This window comes from Mytilus trossulus, chromosome 3, assembly GCF_036588685.1.
Source record: "Mytilus trossulus isolate FHL-02 chromosome 3, PNRI_Mtr1.1.1.hap1, whole genome shotgun sequence".
Lineage (NCBI taxonomy): Eukaryota > Metazoa > Mollusca > Bivalvia > Mytilida > Mytilidae > Mytilus > Mytilus trossulus.
The window spans coordinates 89,076,762-89,095,379 of NC_086375.1; the positions used below are offsets into that span (position 1 = coordinate 89,076,762).

General features: G+C 32.6%; 1 protein-coding gene across 1 annotated transcript; it reads right to left on the reverse strand.

Annotated features, from left to right (window-relative positions):
* Positions 1–4,978: 4,978 nt before the first annotated feature.
* Positions 4,979–14,631, reverse strand: LOC134712772 (uncharacterized). Its single transcript, XM_063574625.1, has 4 exons — positions 14,418–14,631; positions 8,122–8,201; positions 7,259–7,484; positions 4,979–5,851 (listed from the first exon to the last, which is right to left on the reverse strand). Exons 1-4 carry the CDS (start codon positions 14,503–14,505, stop codon positions 5,292–5,294), a joined length of 954 nt encoding a protein of 317 aa, XP_063430695.1. The 5' UTR covers positions 14,506–14,631; the 3' UTR covers positions 4,979–5,291.
* Positions 14,632–18,618: the final 3,987 nt, after the last annotated feature.

Here is an 18,618-nt window from a genome sequence, read left to right on the forward strand (position 1 = left end):
TAAACACATGAAGACAGCAGCGGAGTGGCACCACTACGTAGTGATATATTACAACACACTCTCATCCTATATACCAAGCAACCATCCTGAATAAACAGTTTCAAGAGAAAAGAGGGACAAAAGATACCAAAGGGACAATCAAACTCATAAATCGAAATTAAACTGACAACGCCATTGTTAAAAATGAAAAAGACAAACAGACAAACAATGGTACACATGAAAATAGAAAACTAAAGAATAAGCATTCAACAAACCTCATCAAAAGCTAGGGGTGATCTCAGGTGCTCCGGAATCTTCCAAATCCATATGATTTTAAATCTCGTTGTAATATGCCAGGTCAATACCCTTCTGCATCACTTAAAACTGGGGAAGTACAATCTGACAGGAAGAACGTCAACGTAAGCCCAGTTTTCAAGAAACGAGAGAGATACAAGGCAGGAAATTATCGACTAATATCTCAGACATGCATCTGCTGTAAACTCATGGAACACATAATAAATATAGATTATAACATGGCATTTTGCATATCAGACCCCTTATTAGTCTTAGGTCATGGTATCAGCCTGAGAGCCGACAGGCTCAAGGGAAGATTTTGATATGAAAATTACATTTATCGGGCTCGTCTAGATATTCCACATGATATAGTCAGTATCAAAAACAAAACTACCTATTATTCTATATTTATCATATGTTTAGTAGTAAATACAGTAGGTTTGCATATGTGATAAATAGCCTGCTGTTTAATTCATATCGCGCAACTTTGATGCGCACCCTTTATCGCATACCCTTTATCACACCCCTACCCTTTATCGCACCCCTTACCTTTATCACACCCCTACTTTTTTTTTATTTATTTTTTTTACATAAAGTCAGTTTTAATTTTTTTTTTTATCAAAAAAACAATGAAAAATTTCCTCAATTTATTATTTTTAATGACGTCATTGTTTGGTATGTGACGTCACGAACGTCGTTTTCATATTGTATGTGACGTCACGAACGTCAAGTTTTTATAGCTTTTGGCACACTAAATACAACTATAAAAAATACAAAAATAAACAAAATATTTTAAAAAAAAACAGCACGCAAATTGTAAGGTAACCAAGGTGCTTCGGATTAGTAATTGAGCAGTTTTTTTAAGGCCTTTGAAACAAGACAAAAGTAGAACTGAAGGTTAGCCAGTGCTATGGATCAGAAAACAGTTCATATAATACTCTTCTGTTGAAACATATGATAAAGCGTATAATACATGGCAAAATCCGTATCACATGCCGTATCACCCTCGACCAATATCATCCCTAAAGGCCCTTGGGCTGATATTGATGTCTCGGGATGATACGACATATGATACGGATTTTGCCATGTATTATTCTCTATGTATATGGCTTGTTATCATGCATATAACTTTTAGAAAATAATGCTATAATTGTACCCCATGATAAAACTTATTTGTACATACAATTATTCCTTAAATTTGAAGAATATCTGTAGCCTTGTAGACATTTCGACGTCATGTTTCTGCAATTCCCGGAAAATATAACATATTGGTATGGGTTTTTTTGTGTGTGTAAAACACAACAAAGTTGGATAAAAATAGAATATTAGGAATTAGGAAAATATATTATTAAAAAATGAATAACAAATATTAATACAAACCCATTTTTCAAAGTTTTACAAATAGAGTTTTTCTGTATGTCTTCTGTTGAAGTATATGATAAAAAGAACTTGTCATTTTTCATATCAGACCCCTTATCAACCCATGGTCAAAATCTGTCGGCTCTCGGGCTGATATCATGACCTAAGACTAATAAGGGGTCTGATATGCAAAATGCCATGTTATAATCTATATTTAATATTGAAATCCATTTGATTGAATCTGTGGATAATAACACTAACACCATCGCAGGAAAGCAAACAGATGAACTCATGTTGAACTTTACGAAAGTCTTTGATAAGGTCAGTCACAGTCTACTGATGTATAAACTAGAACACTATGGTATCCAAGGAAAGGTCAATAAATGGTTCGTGAGCTTCATGTCTAATCAAACCAAGCAGCAGTCGTGGATGGAGAATGTTAATCTCATATTGATGTAGTCAGGAGTACACCAAGGCTTAGTACTTGGGGCCCTCACTATTCCTGTTGTACATAAAGGACATGTGAGATGGAATTAAATCTACAGTCCGACTATTTGCAGACGACACAATAGCTTACCTTACGATATCGTCAGACAAAGATGCATATGATTAACAAAAAATCTGGACGCGCTTTAGATTTGGGAAAGAAAATGGAAAATGTCATTCTACCCTGACTAATGCAATGTACTCACCATAATCAGGAAAATTAACACAATTGCAACTTCATACAGTACGTCAGCAGTGCAAAATACCTAGGCTGCATATTTACATCAGAACTAAGATGGAAAGACCACGTAAATAATATATGTGACCAGGCAAATAGAACAATGGGTTTCCTACAAAGATATTCAAATATATGATCAACTACAGTGAAGAAGAATGCTTACAAAACTTTGGTGCGCAAGTCCAGAATAAGATCCATACCTTAAGACAGAGACTAACAGACTTGAGATGGTCCAAAGAAGAGGAGCTCCCTACGTATCTAACAAACACTACAACAGCAAAAAGAAGTAAATTTTACACTGATTAAAACATAGAATCTTAAGTTTTTGTTGAACAAATTTTCTTCAGAATAAGACAGCTGTCAATGAACCAAGTGTCAAGGTTAAAATCACCGCCTGTTTAAAAATTTGTGAACGAATTTATCAGAGCTATGAAACTATCTTCAATCAACAATAAATAACAGCCTAGTTAGGGCTTCATTCCCCCCCCCCCCCCCCCCCCCCCTTTTCACCTTTTTGTCAGACCAGAATAAAACGTAACTTCTTTCCGTTTAAAGAAAACTTTCAAAACAAAATGCGTATTGTTATTTTAAAACTAAAGTGAAATTAATGCAAATTTAGAAACATTAATTTTACTATTTTCTTGACTTTCTGTGGTCAAATGTATGTTTAGTGAATACAAAATAGGCCGTACAAAATACGCTCTCATTTCGCCAAAACTAGCACCAGTTCAAAATTTTATTCAATATTGTTTTTGACAAAAGTCTCATTTGTTCATATGTAGAAATTAGACGATGGTTCTTGAAAAAAAGATTAAAAACTAGAAAAATATTAGATTTGTATATAAAATAAAGCGATGTAGTATAATTTCCTATCTTATGAAATAAAGCGATGTAGTATGATTTTCTATCAAAAAGATTCGATCATGCACGGAACATAAATACACCCCTATCAAACAATGTATAGTTGTGACGAAGTATAAACAGATTGGTTACTTCATTCGGTCATAATAAAGAACACGGAAAATTTAAAAGACAAATTATCTATTGATCCTAAAATATCATTCTGAATTACTTCTTAGTCATACCGGATATAATAACATTATCTATATGCATGACATAAGTAAAGTAGAAAATTATCAAAGATGTTCGAATTTCAATTCAAATGATTTCAGGTCTTTCACATCTAACACATAGTCACAGAATAATTGTATGGCAAAACTATAAAAATAACTGTTATAAATCATAGTCCAGAGGATCTTGCGTTAGAAGTAGAATATGATCCTGATTAAGATTATCCTGATTAAGACACTGATCAGGTGATACAGAAAGGTCTGCAGTTCCTGGTCTACCACAAGTCTAATTATTTTGGTTTATTTAGCGCCTTCGAGGAACGTGTAATTTGATGAATGTCTCACGTGTTCACTGCGGTGTTTTGTAATTATATAAAATCGTTCATAACTAGCCTAGTACTCGTATACTACGTGACCAGTTTGACATACACATGAGTAATACAAATGCCTTATCCATTCTGTTCAAATCGGTAGCAAAACTCAATTTGATTTTTACATAAATTTGTGAGGTCAGAATATGAAGTTAGATATCGTCACACTACATGTAACAATACATGTACATCTGTTAAAATTGTTTAAATGTGTCGACCTTCAGTCCAACTTTGAATCTTTTTTTCTAAAATACATGAATGGTTTACATTTACGTTATGTTCCATTTCTGTTTTAGATATACTGACCAGTAGAAACCAGTCTAACAAGTCAATGATAGCCAACTGTATGAACCCTCCTTTTTAACAACAATAAATTAATTTATTCGTTTATCATACACAAAATCCAGCTCCCTAGACCATTCGACTTGCACTGGACATGGTACAGGTGGTGTAGTCACGATGTCACAGAAGCAAGTGTTCGAATCCTGTTTAGGGAAAAATAAAGAATAAGATCTGACATTATTGGGCTTAATTTGAGGCGAATAACATATATAGTTGTTAAACTTCTGTTCGTTCTTAAGACTCTGTATGAAAGTTGTCTCATTAGCAAACAAATTACATCTTCTTATTTTTATATTTATGAATGTCCACAATGAGAGACTTTGATTTGGCCCTTATTCTCCTGGTTTTGTCATATATATAATGTCCAGTTATAACAAATATCTTTTATCTCTTTGTCTTCTGAGTAGATTTAAATTAAATTAAATCTCTGCGAAAAGCAAAAAGACACGAAGAATATGGAAGCCAAGGAAACGCCATGGCAAAAAAAATAAAAAGACAAACAGACAAATAATAGTACACAAGACACAACATAGAAAACTGAAGACTGAGCAAAACAAACGAAACCCAACCAAAATTGGGGGTGATCTCAGGTTTTCAGGAAGATCCTGCTCCACATGTTGCACCCGTAGTGTTGTTCATGTTAATATTATAAACCCGGTAAATAATCTAATTTGGTAGGTCACATTCGTGAAAAGATGTTAGATTCGTGTACCCTTTTATAGGTACACCAACATGTATTCGTTTACCGAACCATAAGTAATAAGTAATTATAAGTATCATAACAGGTAAAATATATATTTATAATTATAAACAATTTAATAAATAACTATTAAATCTATAAAACAAATTCAATCATAAATGGATCCTCTCACAGATATAATGTTCAAAAGAACACTATCTCTCTAAATATTTGACAACGTTGCTCATATTATGCTAGATTACTCTTTGATCTACCTCTAAATAAAAGAGGTTGTCTTCAGAGATTATAAGTATTGGATTTCTTTAGTTTTGGTTGTTTGGCACATAACTCGGACACATTTATAAAATGGCACTCATGAATAACAAATTTAAACATTTGTTGAATTAAGAATCGTCTTGTTTTTTCGGAAGTGTAGAAAGTATAACCAGAGCCTCGTTATTAGATTCGATGAATCAAGACTCGTCCTGTTTTTCCGGAAGAGTAGAAAGTATAACCAGAGCCTCATTATAAGATGGTGGAGGTGTTGTACTACTTCCGTCTCGATACTGAGTATACATGTCCATAACTGATAAATGCATTCCCGGAAGTTTCTTGATTCTGTCCCGGAATTGTCTGTAACAACTATCGGCTTCAGATACCGATTCGGAATCCATCGTTAAATTGTTCGAAGAAGGTAATGTATGAATACAGATCTGATTTGGTCGATGTTCATTTGATAAAGGTTCTTCATGTGATGTTCGAGTTTCACTTTGAATTAAGTGTTCTGTACTAACAACGGTCGAGTCATGACCGAAAAGTAAATTATAACTAGGTGGTGCATCAAACAAAGCCTGGTTGACGATGCTATCTCTCGACCGACTTCTTGCCACAATCGGAAGTCGATTGGCAGGCTTTTTACGACAGTGTCTATGACAAATGTTTATGATAAGTGCGACAACAATCGGAAATAAAAATGTTAGACCCGCAGCTAATGCTATCATTGAACTGTTATCTTCTTTTATGATGTCTTTACCTGGAAACAAATATGGATATGAAATGGTGACTGATTGATATTTGCCAAGGATCAACAATACATACAATCAAAATTAAGATGTCTATATGTATCATGTTTTGTGTAATATGTACATGTATAATAGAAAATGGCGGTAACTCATTTTTTGGTAAATGAACTGTGAACTTAATAATGTATCTTCCACAGAACTTGTCATGTATGTCACAAGTACCATTTATGTACATGCACGTTTATGTTGTGAATCAGATGTATACATTTACTATGTTGGACAAGCAAGACCTTTTCGACAGGAGACCATTCATCACTCGCCTCAAGACATTGCAATGATTAACTTAACTAATGTTTACATTATATCAATTATAGTTTATATTAAGATAAACAACTGAATTGATAGTCTCCGGACTTAAAGTAGGCACCTTAAAGATATCGAACAGCGACCGACTTAATGAGATAGGCACCTTAGAGATATCGAACAGCGACCGACTTAATGAGATAGGCACCTTAGAGATATCGAACAGCGACCGACTTAATGAGATAGGCACCTTAGAGATATCGAACAGCGACCGACTTAATGAGATAGGCACCTTAGAGATATCGAACAGCAACCGACTTAATGAGATAGGCACCTTAAAGATATCGAACAGCAACCGACTTAATGAGATAGGCACCTTAGAGATATCGGACAGCAACCGACTTAATGAGATAGGCACCTTAGAGATATCGAACAGCAACCGACTTAATGAGATAGGCACCTTAGAGATATCGAACAGCGACCGACTTAATGAGATAGGCACCTTAGAGATATCGAACAGCGACCGACTTAATGAGATAGGCACCTTAGAGATATCGAACAGTAACCGACTTAATATGATAGACACACTCAGAATCTGGTGTGCTATAGACACACTCAGAATCTGGTGTGCTATAGACACACTCAGAATCTGGTGTGCTAAGTGTGCTAAGCATATTTGCATACACATGCTTTATTCCGCCTTTTTTTTTAAGTGTGACTGTTATTCAGTGGTCATCGTAAATTGCAGTCTGCCATTTTTCGTATTTGTTTAAATTATTATTGTTTCAAAACAAATTAGCTTATTTTTTACCGTATTTTTTTTTTTTCTCATAATTCTGTAATGCAAGGATTATTTATAGCTTACTATGTTGAATATCGTATAGTTTGCTATGGTTGCTAAGATCCTTCTGTTTTGATCTCTGATGGATGGTTGTCTCATTAGCAATTATACCACATCTCCTAGTTTATATGTATTACACACAATCAACCGTAGGTTTCACATCCAGACAATGTGTGTATCTAACGTTACTACTCCATGTACTTCAGACGCCCTGTATTTATCGTACTGTACAGAACCTTAAATAATCTCATCAATAATGAAATGGTTAATATACCTAGTGGTAATGCACAGTAGAATCGGATCTGGTAATCCCTACACGTAGCTTCCATTGGTTGATCTTCGTTCCTGCATTCTAATCCTGTTTTTGTACAGGCGTTAAACAGTGTGTCAGGTGCTAGATGTGCATCGCGTTCTGTAAATTCCAACCAGTTATCAAAGATATGTGTCCTGCATTCACTGTGATATATGAAATATTGTTCATCACAAATTGATGGTCCTTCCTGTAAACAGAAATGCTTGATTATACATAAGACTTTTACAGTGTGTCGGCCTTTATAATACATTGCTGGTCATATTAATATGAAATATGAAAAAAAAAAAATGTTTCATAGATATAAGAAGATGTGGCATTAGTGACAATGAGACAATTCTTCATCTAAGTCATAATTTGTAAAAGTAAACCAAATAGGTCAATGTACGGTCATTAACACGGAGCCTTGACTCACACCGAACAGCAACTATAAAGGGTAAAAAAAAGACTAGTATAAAACCATTCAAACGGGAAAACCAACGGTCTAATCTATATAATAAACAAGACAAGAGACATGTATGAACCACATAAACAAACGACAACCACTAAACATCAGGTTCCTGACTTAGGACAAGTTTTAACAAATGCAGCGGGTGTAAACGTTTAAGTAGTTACCAACCTTTAACCAATACCTGAAACTATTATAGTATAACATCACAACATAGAAAGACACACATACTTTTTTGTCGAACGTCTCTTTAGAGAGAAAAATACATTGAAGATATATATATATACAACAAGCCTGGTTATGAAAACAGGTACCGACTCAATATATCACATGCAAAGTCTTAGTGTTACATCTTACTAGTTTAATATAAGTAACTTACATTTTCTATAGCAGATACTGTCTCTACGTCACCGACACCAACTCTGGGTGTGTCTACGTCATACCACTGGGTCCAATACCCTACAGTTAAAGAAATGGTAAGAATTAGATTCTTCATTTATGTGGTAATAGCGTTCATATGTCCCTGACCCAGCAACAGTCAATCATTTATCATATATTTTTAACACTATACACTACAAATATCAATGCCTGGACATAAAGTGTATTAATTGACGGAAGAAAACAAATGAGGTCTTTATATCGAAAACAATAAATCCAATAAAATTTAGTTTTGTGATGATTTGAATGTTGTTATATATTTTCAATATGGCATCTGCTTTACCTAGTTAACTGTTATTATGTGACTGGATATGAAGAACAGCAATAAAAGCGCTTTTCTTTTTGCATTTTGTGTGTGTGGCGGTTTTTGTTGTTGTTTTTTTTTTGCTGCGAATGATCTGATTTTGTGTTTATATTTTGTGTTTTTCTATCATAATAGTTCGTTTTAAATTGCTACCACCCATATATACCCTGCAATGTCATAATGTCATAATGGCATGTTAGTACGTGTTTTCTTCATAAAAATACAGTTGAAATGTATAATTGTATGCAGATTTTTTTGTGGAATTAACAATTCTACATAGCAGAAAGGGCAATTTTTAAAATGAAGTTTAGAAAATGGACTTAACTCCATGATGTTGGTATAAAAAAAAAAAGTTCTAACAAAACAATAAAAAAAACGCATCTGAAAGGGTTTTCTGTGACTGAAAGCAATGTATTCCTTTGTCAATCTTATCATATTAACATAAAGTGAGGCTATTGTACTATATCTTTAATTATTTTCTTCACTATTATATTGACGACTGAACTCTCGATTAGATTTCATAGAAGTATCATATACAATCAGGAAGAGTTTGTACTGCTTTATAAACTATATCTCATTTTTTTATTCCTGCAATGCCACTTTTATTATATTTGAAATAGTACAAGTAAACACGTTTGATCTTTAAATAATATCTATATCCTTGTTGTAAAATGTTTAGTACTAAATATATATATTGTTGAAATCACTACAAAAACAGTTATACTGAACAAGCCATAAATGGAATCACCGGAAAAACATCCTAAGTAAAACAAAGGTTTATCTTATATTCTGATTAGAAGTGTCATTAGAAATATCGCTTTGAAACTTATATTAAGTACGTGTAAAAACATACGAATTAAGTAAAAGTAAATATATTATCCCTTTTAATCTTGAATTAAGTAGGTCTTAGAGTCCATAGCGATAGATATTTCTTTTTAACGATGTCATTCGAACTCGTTAACATTGGTCATTTAAAGCATCACTATGATCCAGAACACCTAACATGGTGCAGCGACAAAATTCAGTATCATAGTTAAACAAAATTTGTTTTTTTGACACCTGATTCGTTTTGCATTTTTCAAGATAAAATGATCAACATGTTCAAACTATGATCGCTTCTACTGGAGCCGCATGTTGGATATATACTGCTGTTCAATGTTGTAAGAACGACTGTTTTTAGGTGAAAGTACGGTATTTTTTTATTTTTTATGAAAGAAAGTTTTAAGATCGCAACACTTTAAGCTTGGTTTTGCGATTGTATACTACTAATTTGAAATCATGTTTTTATTCCATAATTGACCTTTGAAGATGTTTTTGTATGAGTGAATTTAGTTTGATAAGTTTATATAATATGTGCTTTTCAAGCTTTATCGAAAGCACCCGAAATAAATGTAATAAGACGCTTGTTACAAACACAAAGTACTGCTGCATGGAATTAGTACTTTTTTGGCACGATCTGGATTTTTCATAATGGTCTCGATTTAAAATTACAACGTGAATTTTGCCAGGTTTTCCTCTGTTCCCCTGGGTTTTTTTTTTAGGATCTAAGATCTTCATCGGTAGTAATTAAATGTATGGCAGATAATTATTGAAATACAAGTATATTTTACAGGAATCGATCAAATAAAATTGAAAAAGGAAATGGGGAGTGTGTCAAAGCGACAACAAACTGACCATAGAGCAGAAAACAAGCTGACCATAGAGCAGACAACAGCCGAATGGCCACCAACAGGTCTTCAATGCAGCAAGAAACTCCCACACTCAAAATTGCGGCGGGGTTAAATATATTCATGAATATCTTTTGTGAATTCAGTAAAGAATATTTTATAGGAATTAAACCAGCCTATATTTAGAAGTGTTTAATTCCTATAAAATATCAGTTCATTCTATAATTCTCGGCCAAGGTCACCACTAGGTCTTTCAGTACGTACCCGGTAATAAGGAAGCTTTCGAGGACATAATTATACTTGAAATATGTTAACGTGTCGTTTTACTGTTCAAACATTTTATATATTCTACTGTTAGGTCTAAACATTTTAAATATGTTGTAATGTTTAACTTTAAACATAGCTTATTCGATGAATTATATGAATGAAGCACGAAGAACATGTAAAATATCAAGTTCTTGTATCGGACATTAAGATAAAACAGACTTTCAATCACTTGAATTAAAACAAAAAAACAAACAAGTAATAGATCATGTATTTTTTCTAACCTAATAGATCATGTATTATTTCTAACCTTTTTACTTGAATAATGACATACATGCAATATGTGATATTACAAACCATTAAAATGATTAAAAGCTACATGTTGCTTTATTTGAAAAAAAATGTTTAAGAAGAAAATGAGTTTTTTTTACGCACGAACTCGTGTATCAAAGACGTGATTGTTGAGTGGTCTAACATAATGGACATTACACACGATTTGTTCCCTTTCATGTTTCTACAGCTTCAACACGAATTCCGTTTAGGGAAAATTATACCATTTGCAGTTGACCGAATGGTTTGATGCGTTGTTTACATCATAAAGAAGAAACGGCGTGCAGTACGTCACGATGTCACCAAAGCTTTCAAATTGGTTCAATTATTTCTGACTCTGCAGATCTTTTATTGTTGTTTTAAATTTCATGCGAAGTATATGTATTAAGAATCATTTGTGTTCTGTCACAATCATTGAAGCTTTAAAGAACATGTGATAAACTAATGTCAACCCATTAGGTGTAAGAACTTATTTTAATTGTAACAAAAATCATATTCTTGAATTCAACATTTATCTGTTATCAATTTTAGTTATCATTAAAAAAAAAAATGCCTAGTATATGTATGTCCATGAGAGTTCCTCCACACTTTGTGGTCAAAATATTTCAAAATCTAATCAAAGAAAATAGGAATTCCTATTGTGAAATTTCCCACCTTTTTATACAAGTAACTGGAAAAACGAAACACGAAAGTATAGGTGCTTGACGTCACATTTAAAGTGTCAAATGATAAAAGTATTGACTAACCATATAAATACACCTTACCAATCATACACAATTTAAACAGGCTATTTTTAGTACCCAATAGTTATAATTAATGAAAAAAAATGAAATTTACATTCTCTCAAAACTAATTGCCTAAAGTTGAAAAAGGTTGTTGTTATTGTTGATAGCTAAACGTCCAGTGGCAATTATTTCATGCATGTTCAGGACGAAAATAAATGAGTTAAAAAGGTGGTCCTGGAAAATCAATATGACGTGATGAAATGATAAGACCTAGAAAGTAACCCACAAGACAAGGATCATTCTGTGTCGTTATCTACTTTCATTAAGTCAGATTTAATGTAAAAAAAATTGTAATATGAGTACTTTAAGGTCGTGACTATACTGACATACCTTAAAAACGCAGCACTGCTACTTAATTACTTTTCTATTTCAAATATAAAGCACTTGTATATTAAAATCAATGTGAATCTCACATAAAATTAATCTCACGTGAATTTCACCTCAAACGAGCTTATACCTGCACATTAGTTGAAATCAGTGCATGCAAGTTTCAAGTAAACCTCATTTGAAACTAACATGAATTTCACATGAAAATCACATAATTTTTATATCACGTGAAATTCACGTGAGTTTTAAAATAAAGTATTTCGTTGTGAATTCCAAATCACGTGAAATTCACATGAAAATGTACACGTCAGTATCATCTATACATAAGCTTGTTTGATGTGAATCTCTCGTGAAAATAAATCGAATTTGCCTCCCATGACATCTTGCGACTCAGTTGGAGGTTGTCGTTGCAGTCATTAACCTTTATCGTTGCACCTACAAGTCGTAGTGACCTGGTCAATGGGATTCATTTACGAATACCGCCTGCCCATACAGTTGTTGTAAGTACAAAAAGGGGAATTTGGACATAAAATTGTCGAGCGACGGCATGTTGACTTATTCATGCCTGCAGAATTCTTATCACCTGATTCTGAAATTCAGTTACGGTAGTACGGAAACAAAACAAGGTTTCACAAATTTTAAAGTGGGCATTCAAAGATCTGTTTCATGGAGAAGAAAAAAAACATGTATGGTTTTCAAATCTATCGTTCATAAAAAGTAGAAAATCAATAATCCGGTGTCCAATCATTTCAGTTAAGTTAGGCATAGACGTCAATAAATGTCTCGGGTGAGTCAAGTATATAATTTTCTTATCAGAAAGAAACATGGTAAGCAAGACGACTTATCATGACATAAACATATCGACCAAAAAAAATGTTGCGTTTTTAAAGTCTGTCAGTATGATTAGAACAGCAGCTGATAATTCCCGTTAATACCGGACTACTCTAGATATTATGTAAGAAAGTTGTCTTTTCAAGGATGATTTGAGAAACATTGCTTAATGCATTGTGGGTAAAAGCGTTACATACAATATATCTATACCTTATATAGTAATATACCTAGAATTGGGTCAATATAAATGCTTACAAATTAATGAAACATTTACGTTTATAACCAATAAAGATAACTATACAAAAAAAAATATCTTTCAAATTATGCATTACGATTTAAATTTTTACATCATAGTCTTTATTTGAATGAACCCAGATAACCGCACGTAGACCATGCAATTATTTGCTATCCTATAACATGGGTTTCAGGAGGAGGATTTCTTTTAGTAGAGATCATACAGAAATTTACAAGTTTGTCCCTCAAGACAGAATACAGACTTGTAATCTATGATAATTTATTGTAATAAAGCCAAATAGAATATTGATCATTATTAGTCTTATTTGACCGCAAGTCTTCATAATTCAGTGTGCTAGTCATTTGAAGTGGTACTGTATTGGTATACATGTAATCCTTTAAAAGTGCAAGTCAACACGTCAATTTTAGTAATTAGTGATAAATTCCCCTATCGGTCATAACTTGTGATTGACAAGTAACAATTGTCGTCACAACTGATATGATGTGTGTTGTGATTATTCTTGTCTTTCTATCTGATGTAAACATATGAAATGTTATTGTAAAAAAATAACACAAAAACAAAACAGATTTCAAGTTTTTCTGTGTACCATGTTCTGGTGGTGTTCGTTTTTTTATGGGTTTTTTTCTGATATTTTTTCATGTTTCTCTGTTTATCTTATTTTATTTTATTTCATTTTATTTATTTATTATATTTTTTTGTTGGTTTTTTTTTTTTTTGGGGGGGGGGTATGGCTTTGAATTTTTGTCCTTAGATTACTTTAATTACCCTTTAATTTTCCGTGCATCTTAAGTATTGTCTCAGTTTGTAGTAAATTTTTAAAGTTACATTTACTTACTTTATATCATTTATATCCTATAAATCTTAAAATCAAGTGATATTCATTTTATTTTTCAAACGGACAATTCGAATGTAAGTTTAAATATGTAGTTTTGTTGATATATATTTGATTAATAATATAATTAAATGAATAATCTGTTCTCTAATATATATGCTAATACAAGAAAATCATGGCTTATCTTTATATTTTCATAATACTCGTATAAAGGAATACAGCTGATCATACCCCCTTTTTCGGTTTTACACTTGAACCAACACGCTGTTTAAAATTGTCATTAATAATAGTGTAACACGAACGAGTCCTTAATTGTTTTACTATCGATCCTCAATATTAACGGTTATCTCATTTGTATATACTGGTTGTATATTCATTTCTGTCATTGATCCCAATTGAATTTAATTAGTCTATAACTATGATAAGTCGTCAAATAACTAGTTTTATAAATATTTATACAAAGATAATTTAATAATGTGTATGGGTTACAGATTTTTTAATTAAATAGTCCAAAAGGTATCTATATGGTTTTGATTAAAATATTTAAAGCTTTGTTTATAAATGAACAAAGAAATGACAAAGCATAAAAAAAATATTAATACCAGTAATTGTAGAAAAAGATACAAAATAATAAATCTTACCAGTTACGGTTGTATTTCCTTGTACTAGAATGGAACATAAACTAATTGATACCACCAAATTGTAGACAACATATTTCTTTCCCTCCATGATATTATTATTGAATATGAAATCTCTTTTTGTCTTTTTCAGATATCAGGTATTTCCCTTTTGACCACGTGGTTTGGATACTACGTTACTCATTCATTTCATCATTACAATAAAGGATTTCTATTATTAGACATGTTTACCTGTATGACATCATGGGTCAGCTCAGGTAAACACGTAGGGGTTCATTAAACAATCGAACTTTAAAGTTTAAATAAACATTAGGAAACTGCACCTTGGCTCTGTTGACTGGGTATTACCTGTTCATTTAAATAAACTTTTCATTTATTTTTTTTATTATATGCAAAATATCATATTATCGCGGTTTAGTTTATACTTGAATATTTAATACATATTACTTCTTCATCGAAATCGATACGTACGTTTTAACCCAGTTTTTCAGTTCCGACTAGTTAGAAAATTTTCACACCTCAGTATTCTTGATTTTGGTTTAATAAGTGGTTTCTGCCACTTCTTGGGTATATCAAATAGTATCTCCTCTTTTGTGGTTTTTATCAAATAATTCTCTTAAATAGAAGCAAAGAAATCTTTGATCGAAAGTGAAAGCTTCCTTCCCAAGGTCTTTCAGACGGAGGGTGTAGAGTAATAACAGTCTAGACCTAGACCTGCTTTCTCGAAAAAGAATGAACAGAGCATCGGTAAAATGACTTTTTTTCTGTTTTCACTCAAATATGTAATACTTAGATTTGTTGTTCCTCCAGTGATATATTGCATTATAGACATTTACTCCTATAACTATTACTACTTTATCATTTGCATTGCAATAAAAAAAAAGTGTGACAGAGTTGATAATTCTTATGTTTACTTCTCTCGTAATAATGAGTGGCTTGCTTCATTGGTGGACCAGGATCTGCTAACCATTCCAGCCTGCGTTTACCCAAAGATGTGTTTAAATGCAGTGTTACATTATATGCTGAATTATTTTCAAACTTTTTTTGTTGTATTCCCTATAATTGCCTTTTCTATCATTTGTTTTCATTTCTAGTTTTCCTTTTTGGTCATATGTGTGTTACAGAGCTTGGATATTTACAAGGATGCCAAGTTTATTCAATAATATTGGAGTGTCTAAATAATAACATAAATCCACCGATATCTAGAATAAAATAGCTTTCAAAGGTATCAAGCTTATAATTTAATACGCCAGACGCACGTTTCGACAACTCATCAGTGTCGCTCAGATCTAAATAGTTAGAAAGCCAAACAAGAACAAAGTTGAAGAGCATTGACGACCCAAAATTCCAAAAAGTTGTGCCAAATATCTATGCCTTGGATAAGAAAATTCTTATTATATTTGGAAAATTTCATATAAAAATGACCATATAATTGATATTCGTGTCAACACCGAAGTGCTTACTACTGGACTGGTAATACCCTTGAGTACGAAACGTCCATAAGCAGTGGCATCGACCCAGTTATATATATATAGTTATCAAAGATAGCAGGATTATATTTGATTCACAAGACGAGCGTTTTGTCTACATAAGACTTATCCATGACGCTAATATCAAAATAGTTAGAAGGCACAAGTACAAAGCTGAAGAGCATTGATGACCCAAAAATCCAAAAGGTTGTGCCCAATACGACTAAGGTTATCTATGCCTGTGATAAGAAAATCCTTAGTATTTCGAATAAATCATACTTTTGCAAACAGCTGATTTTTAACAATGACCATAACATAATTGATATTTGTGCCAACACCGAAATGTTGACTACTTGGCTGGTGATAACCTCGTCCACCAGCAGTGGCATCGACCCAGTGGTGTAAATAGTTATCAAAGTTACCACGCTTATAATTTAGTACGCCAGACGCGCCATTCGTCTACATAAGAATCATCACTGACGTTCAGATCAAAATATTTGGAAAGCCAAATAGTACAAAGTTGAAGAGCATTGATGAACGTAAAATTCTAAAAAGGTTCTGCCATATACGGAAAATGTTGTCCTTGCCTGGGATACAAAAATCCTTAGTATAGCCAATAAATCATACTTTTGCAAACAATTAATTTATAAAAATGACCATATAATTGATTTTCATGTCAACAACGAAGTGCTGTCTACTGGGCTGGTGATACTCTCAGGGACGAAACGTTCACCAGCAGTGGCATTCACTTAGTGGTGTATATAGTTTTCAAAGGTATCAGGCTAATAATTAATTACGCAAAACGCTCGTTTCGTCTACATAAGACTCATCAGTGATACTCAGATCAAAATAGTCAAGCCAAACGTACAAAAGTACAAAGTTGAAGAGCATTAATGACCAAACATTCCAAAAAGGTTAACTATGCCTGGGATGAGAAAATCCTTAGATTTTGGAATAATTCATACTTTGCAAACAGTAAATTTATAAAAATAACCATATAATTGATATCGTGTCAACACCGAAAATATCTTCTAGATAAAGTATTTAAATTATAGTATGAAACTATTCCTTTCTAAATAAGATATTGTGACTTAGGTTAGTTAACATTTTAGACATTGCCTAAACAAAGTTTTGAGATAGCAGCGTATGCAAAAAAGTATAACAAACATACCAACAATAAAGAAAAATCAATTGTAAAGTAAAATAGCAAAAAAACGAGTTCCGAGGAAAATAAATAGCAAATGCAAGAAAACAAAATTGCCTGTTTGTTGATAGCAAATCCGAGAATAAAAAAAATGCCTGTTTTACTGATAGCAAAGGCAAGCAATAAAGAAGCGTCTGTTTGACTGAAAGTAAGACACGAATTTAGAAGTAGATATAGGAAGATGTGGTGTGAGTGCCAATAAGATAACTCTCCACCCAAACAACAATCTACAAAAGTAAACCACTATAGGTCAACGTACGGCCTTCAACACGAAGCTTTGGCTCACATCGAACAAAAAAGCTTTAATGGGCCTCAAAATTACTAGTGTGAAACCATTCAAACGGAAAAACGGTCTGTTTTACTGACAGGTAAGACAAGAAAATTCAAGAATATGTTTAACTGACAGGAAAGACTTTTATACGAAGTGTCCGTTTCACTGACAAGGAAGAAATAATATTAAAGCATAAAGACAAGAATATGGTAGTATTTATTTTACTGGCAGTAAGATAGGAATAAATAAGGGTCTGTTTAACTGAGAGTAAAGAGAAGAATTTTGAAACGTCTGTTTATAGGAATACCTTTAACTGAAAATAAAGACAAGAAAATAGAAGCGTTTTTTACCTGACAGTAAGATTGCTTGTTTACTGACAATAAAGACAAGAATAAGGAAGTGTCTATTTTACAGACAGTAAGACAAGAATGAAGAAGTGTTTGGTTTACTTACAACAAAGACAAAAACATGGAGGTGTTCGTTTTCCTGACAATAAAAACAAGAATATGGAAGTGTTTGTTTTACTGACAATTAAGACATAATATAGAAGTGTTAATTTTAATGACGATAAAGACAAGGATATGGAAGTAATTGTTTTACTGACGATAAAAACAGGAATGTGGAAATATTTGTTTTACTGACGATAAAAACAGGAATGCGGAAGTGTTTGTTTTACTGACGATAAAAACAGGAATGTGGAAGTGTTGTTTTTACTGACGATAAAAACAGGAATGTGGAAATATTTGTTTTACTGACGATGAAAACAGGAATGTGGAAGTGTTTGTTTTACTGAAGATAAAAACAGGAATGTGGAAATATTTGTTTTACTGACGATAAAAACAGGAATGCGGAAGTGTTTGTTTTACTGACGATAAAAACAGGAATGTGGAAGTGTTTGTTTTACTGACGATAAAAACAGGAATGTGGAAATATTTGTTTTACTGACGATAAAAACAGGAATGTGGAAGTGTTTGTTTTACTGAAGATAAAAACAGGAATGTGGAAGTGTTTGTTTTACTGACGATAAAAACAGGAATGTGGAAGTGTTTGTTTTACTGACGATAAAAACAGGAATGTGGAAGTGTTTGTTTTACTGACAATAAAAACAAAATTTGGAAGTGTTTGTTTTACTGACGATAAAAACAAAATTTGGAAGTGTTTGTTTTACTGACAATAAAAACAAAATTTGGAAGTGTTTGTTTTACTGACGATAAAAACAGGAATGTGGAAGTGTTTGTTTTACTGACGATAAAAACAGGA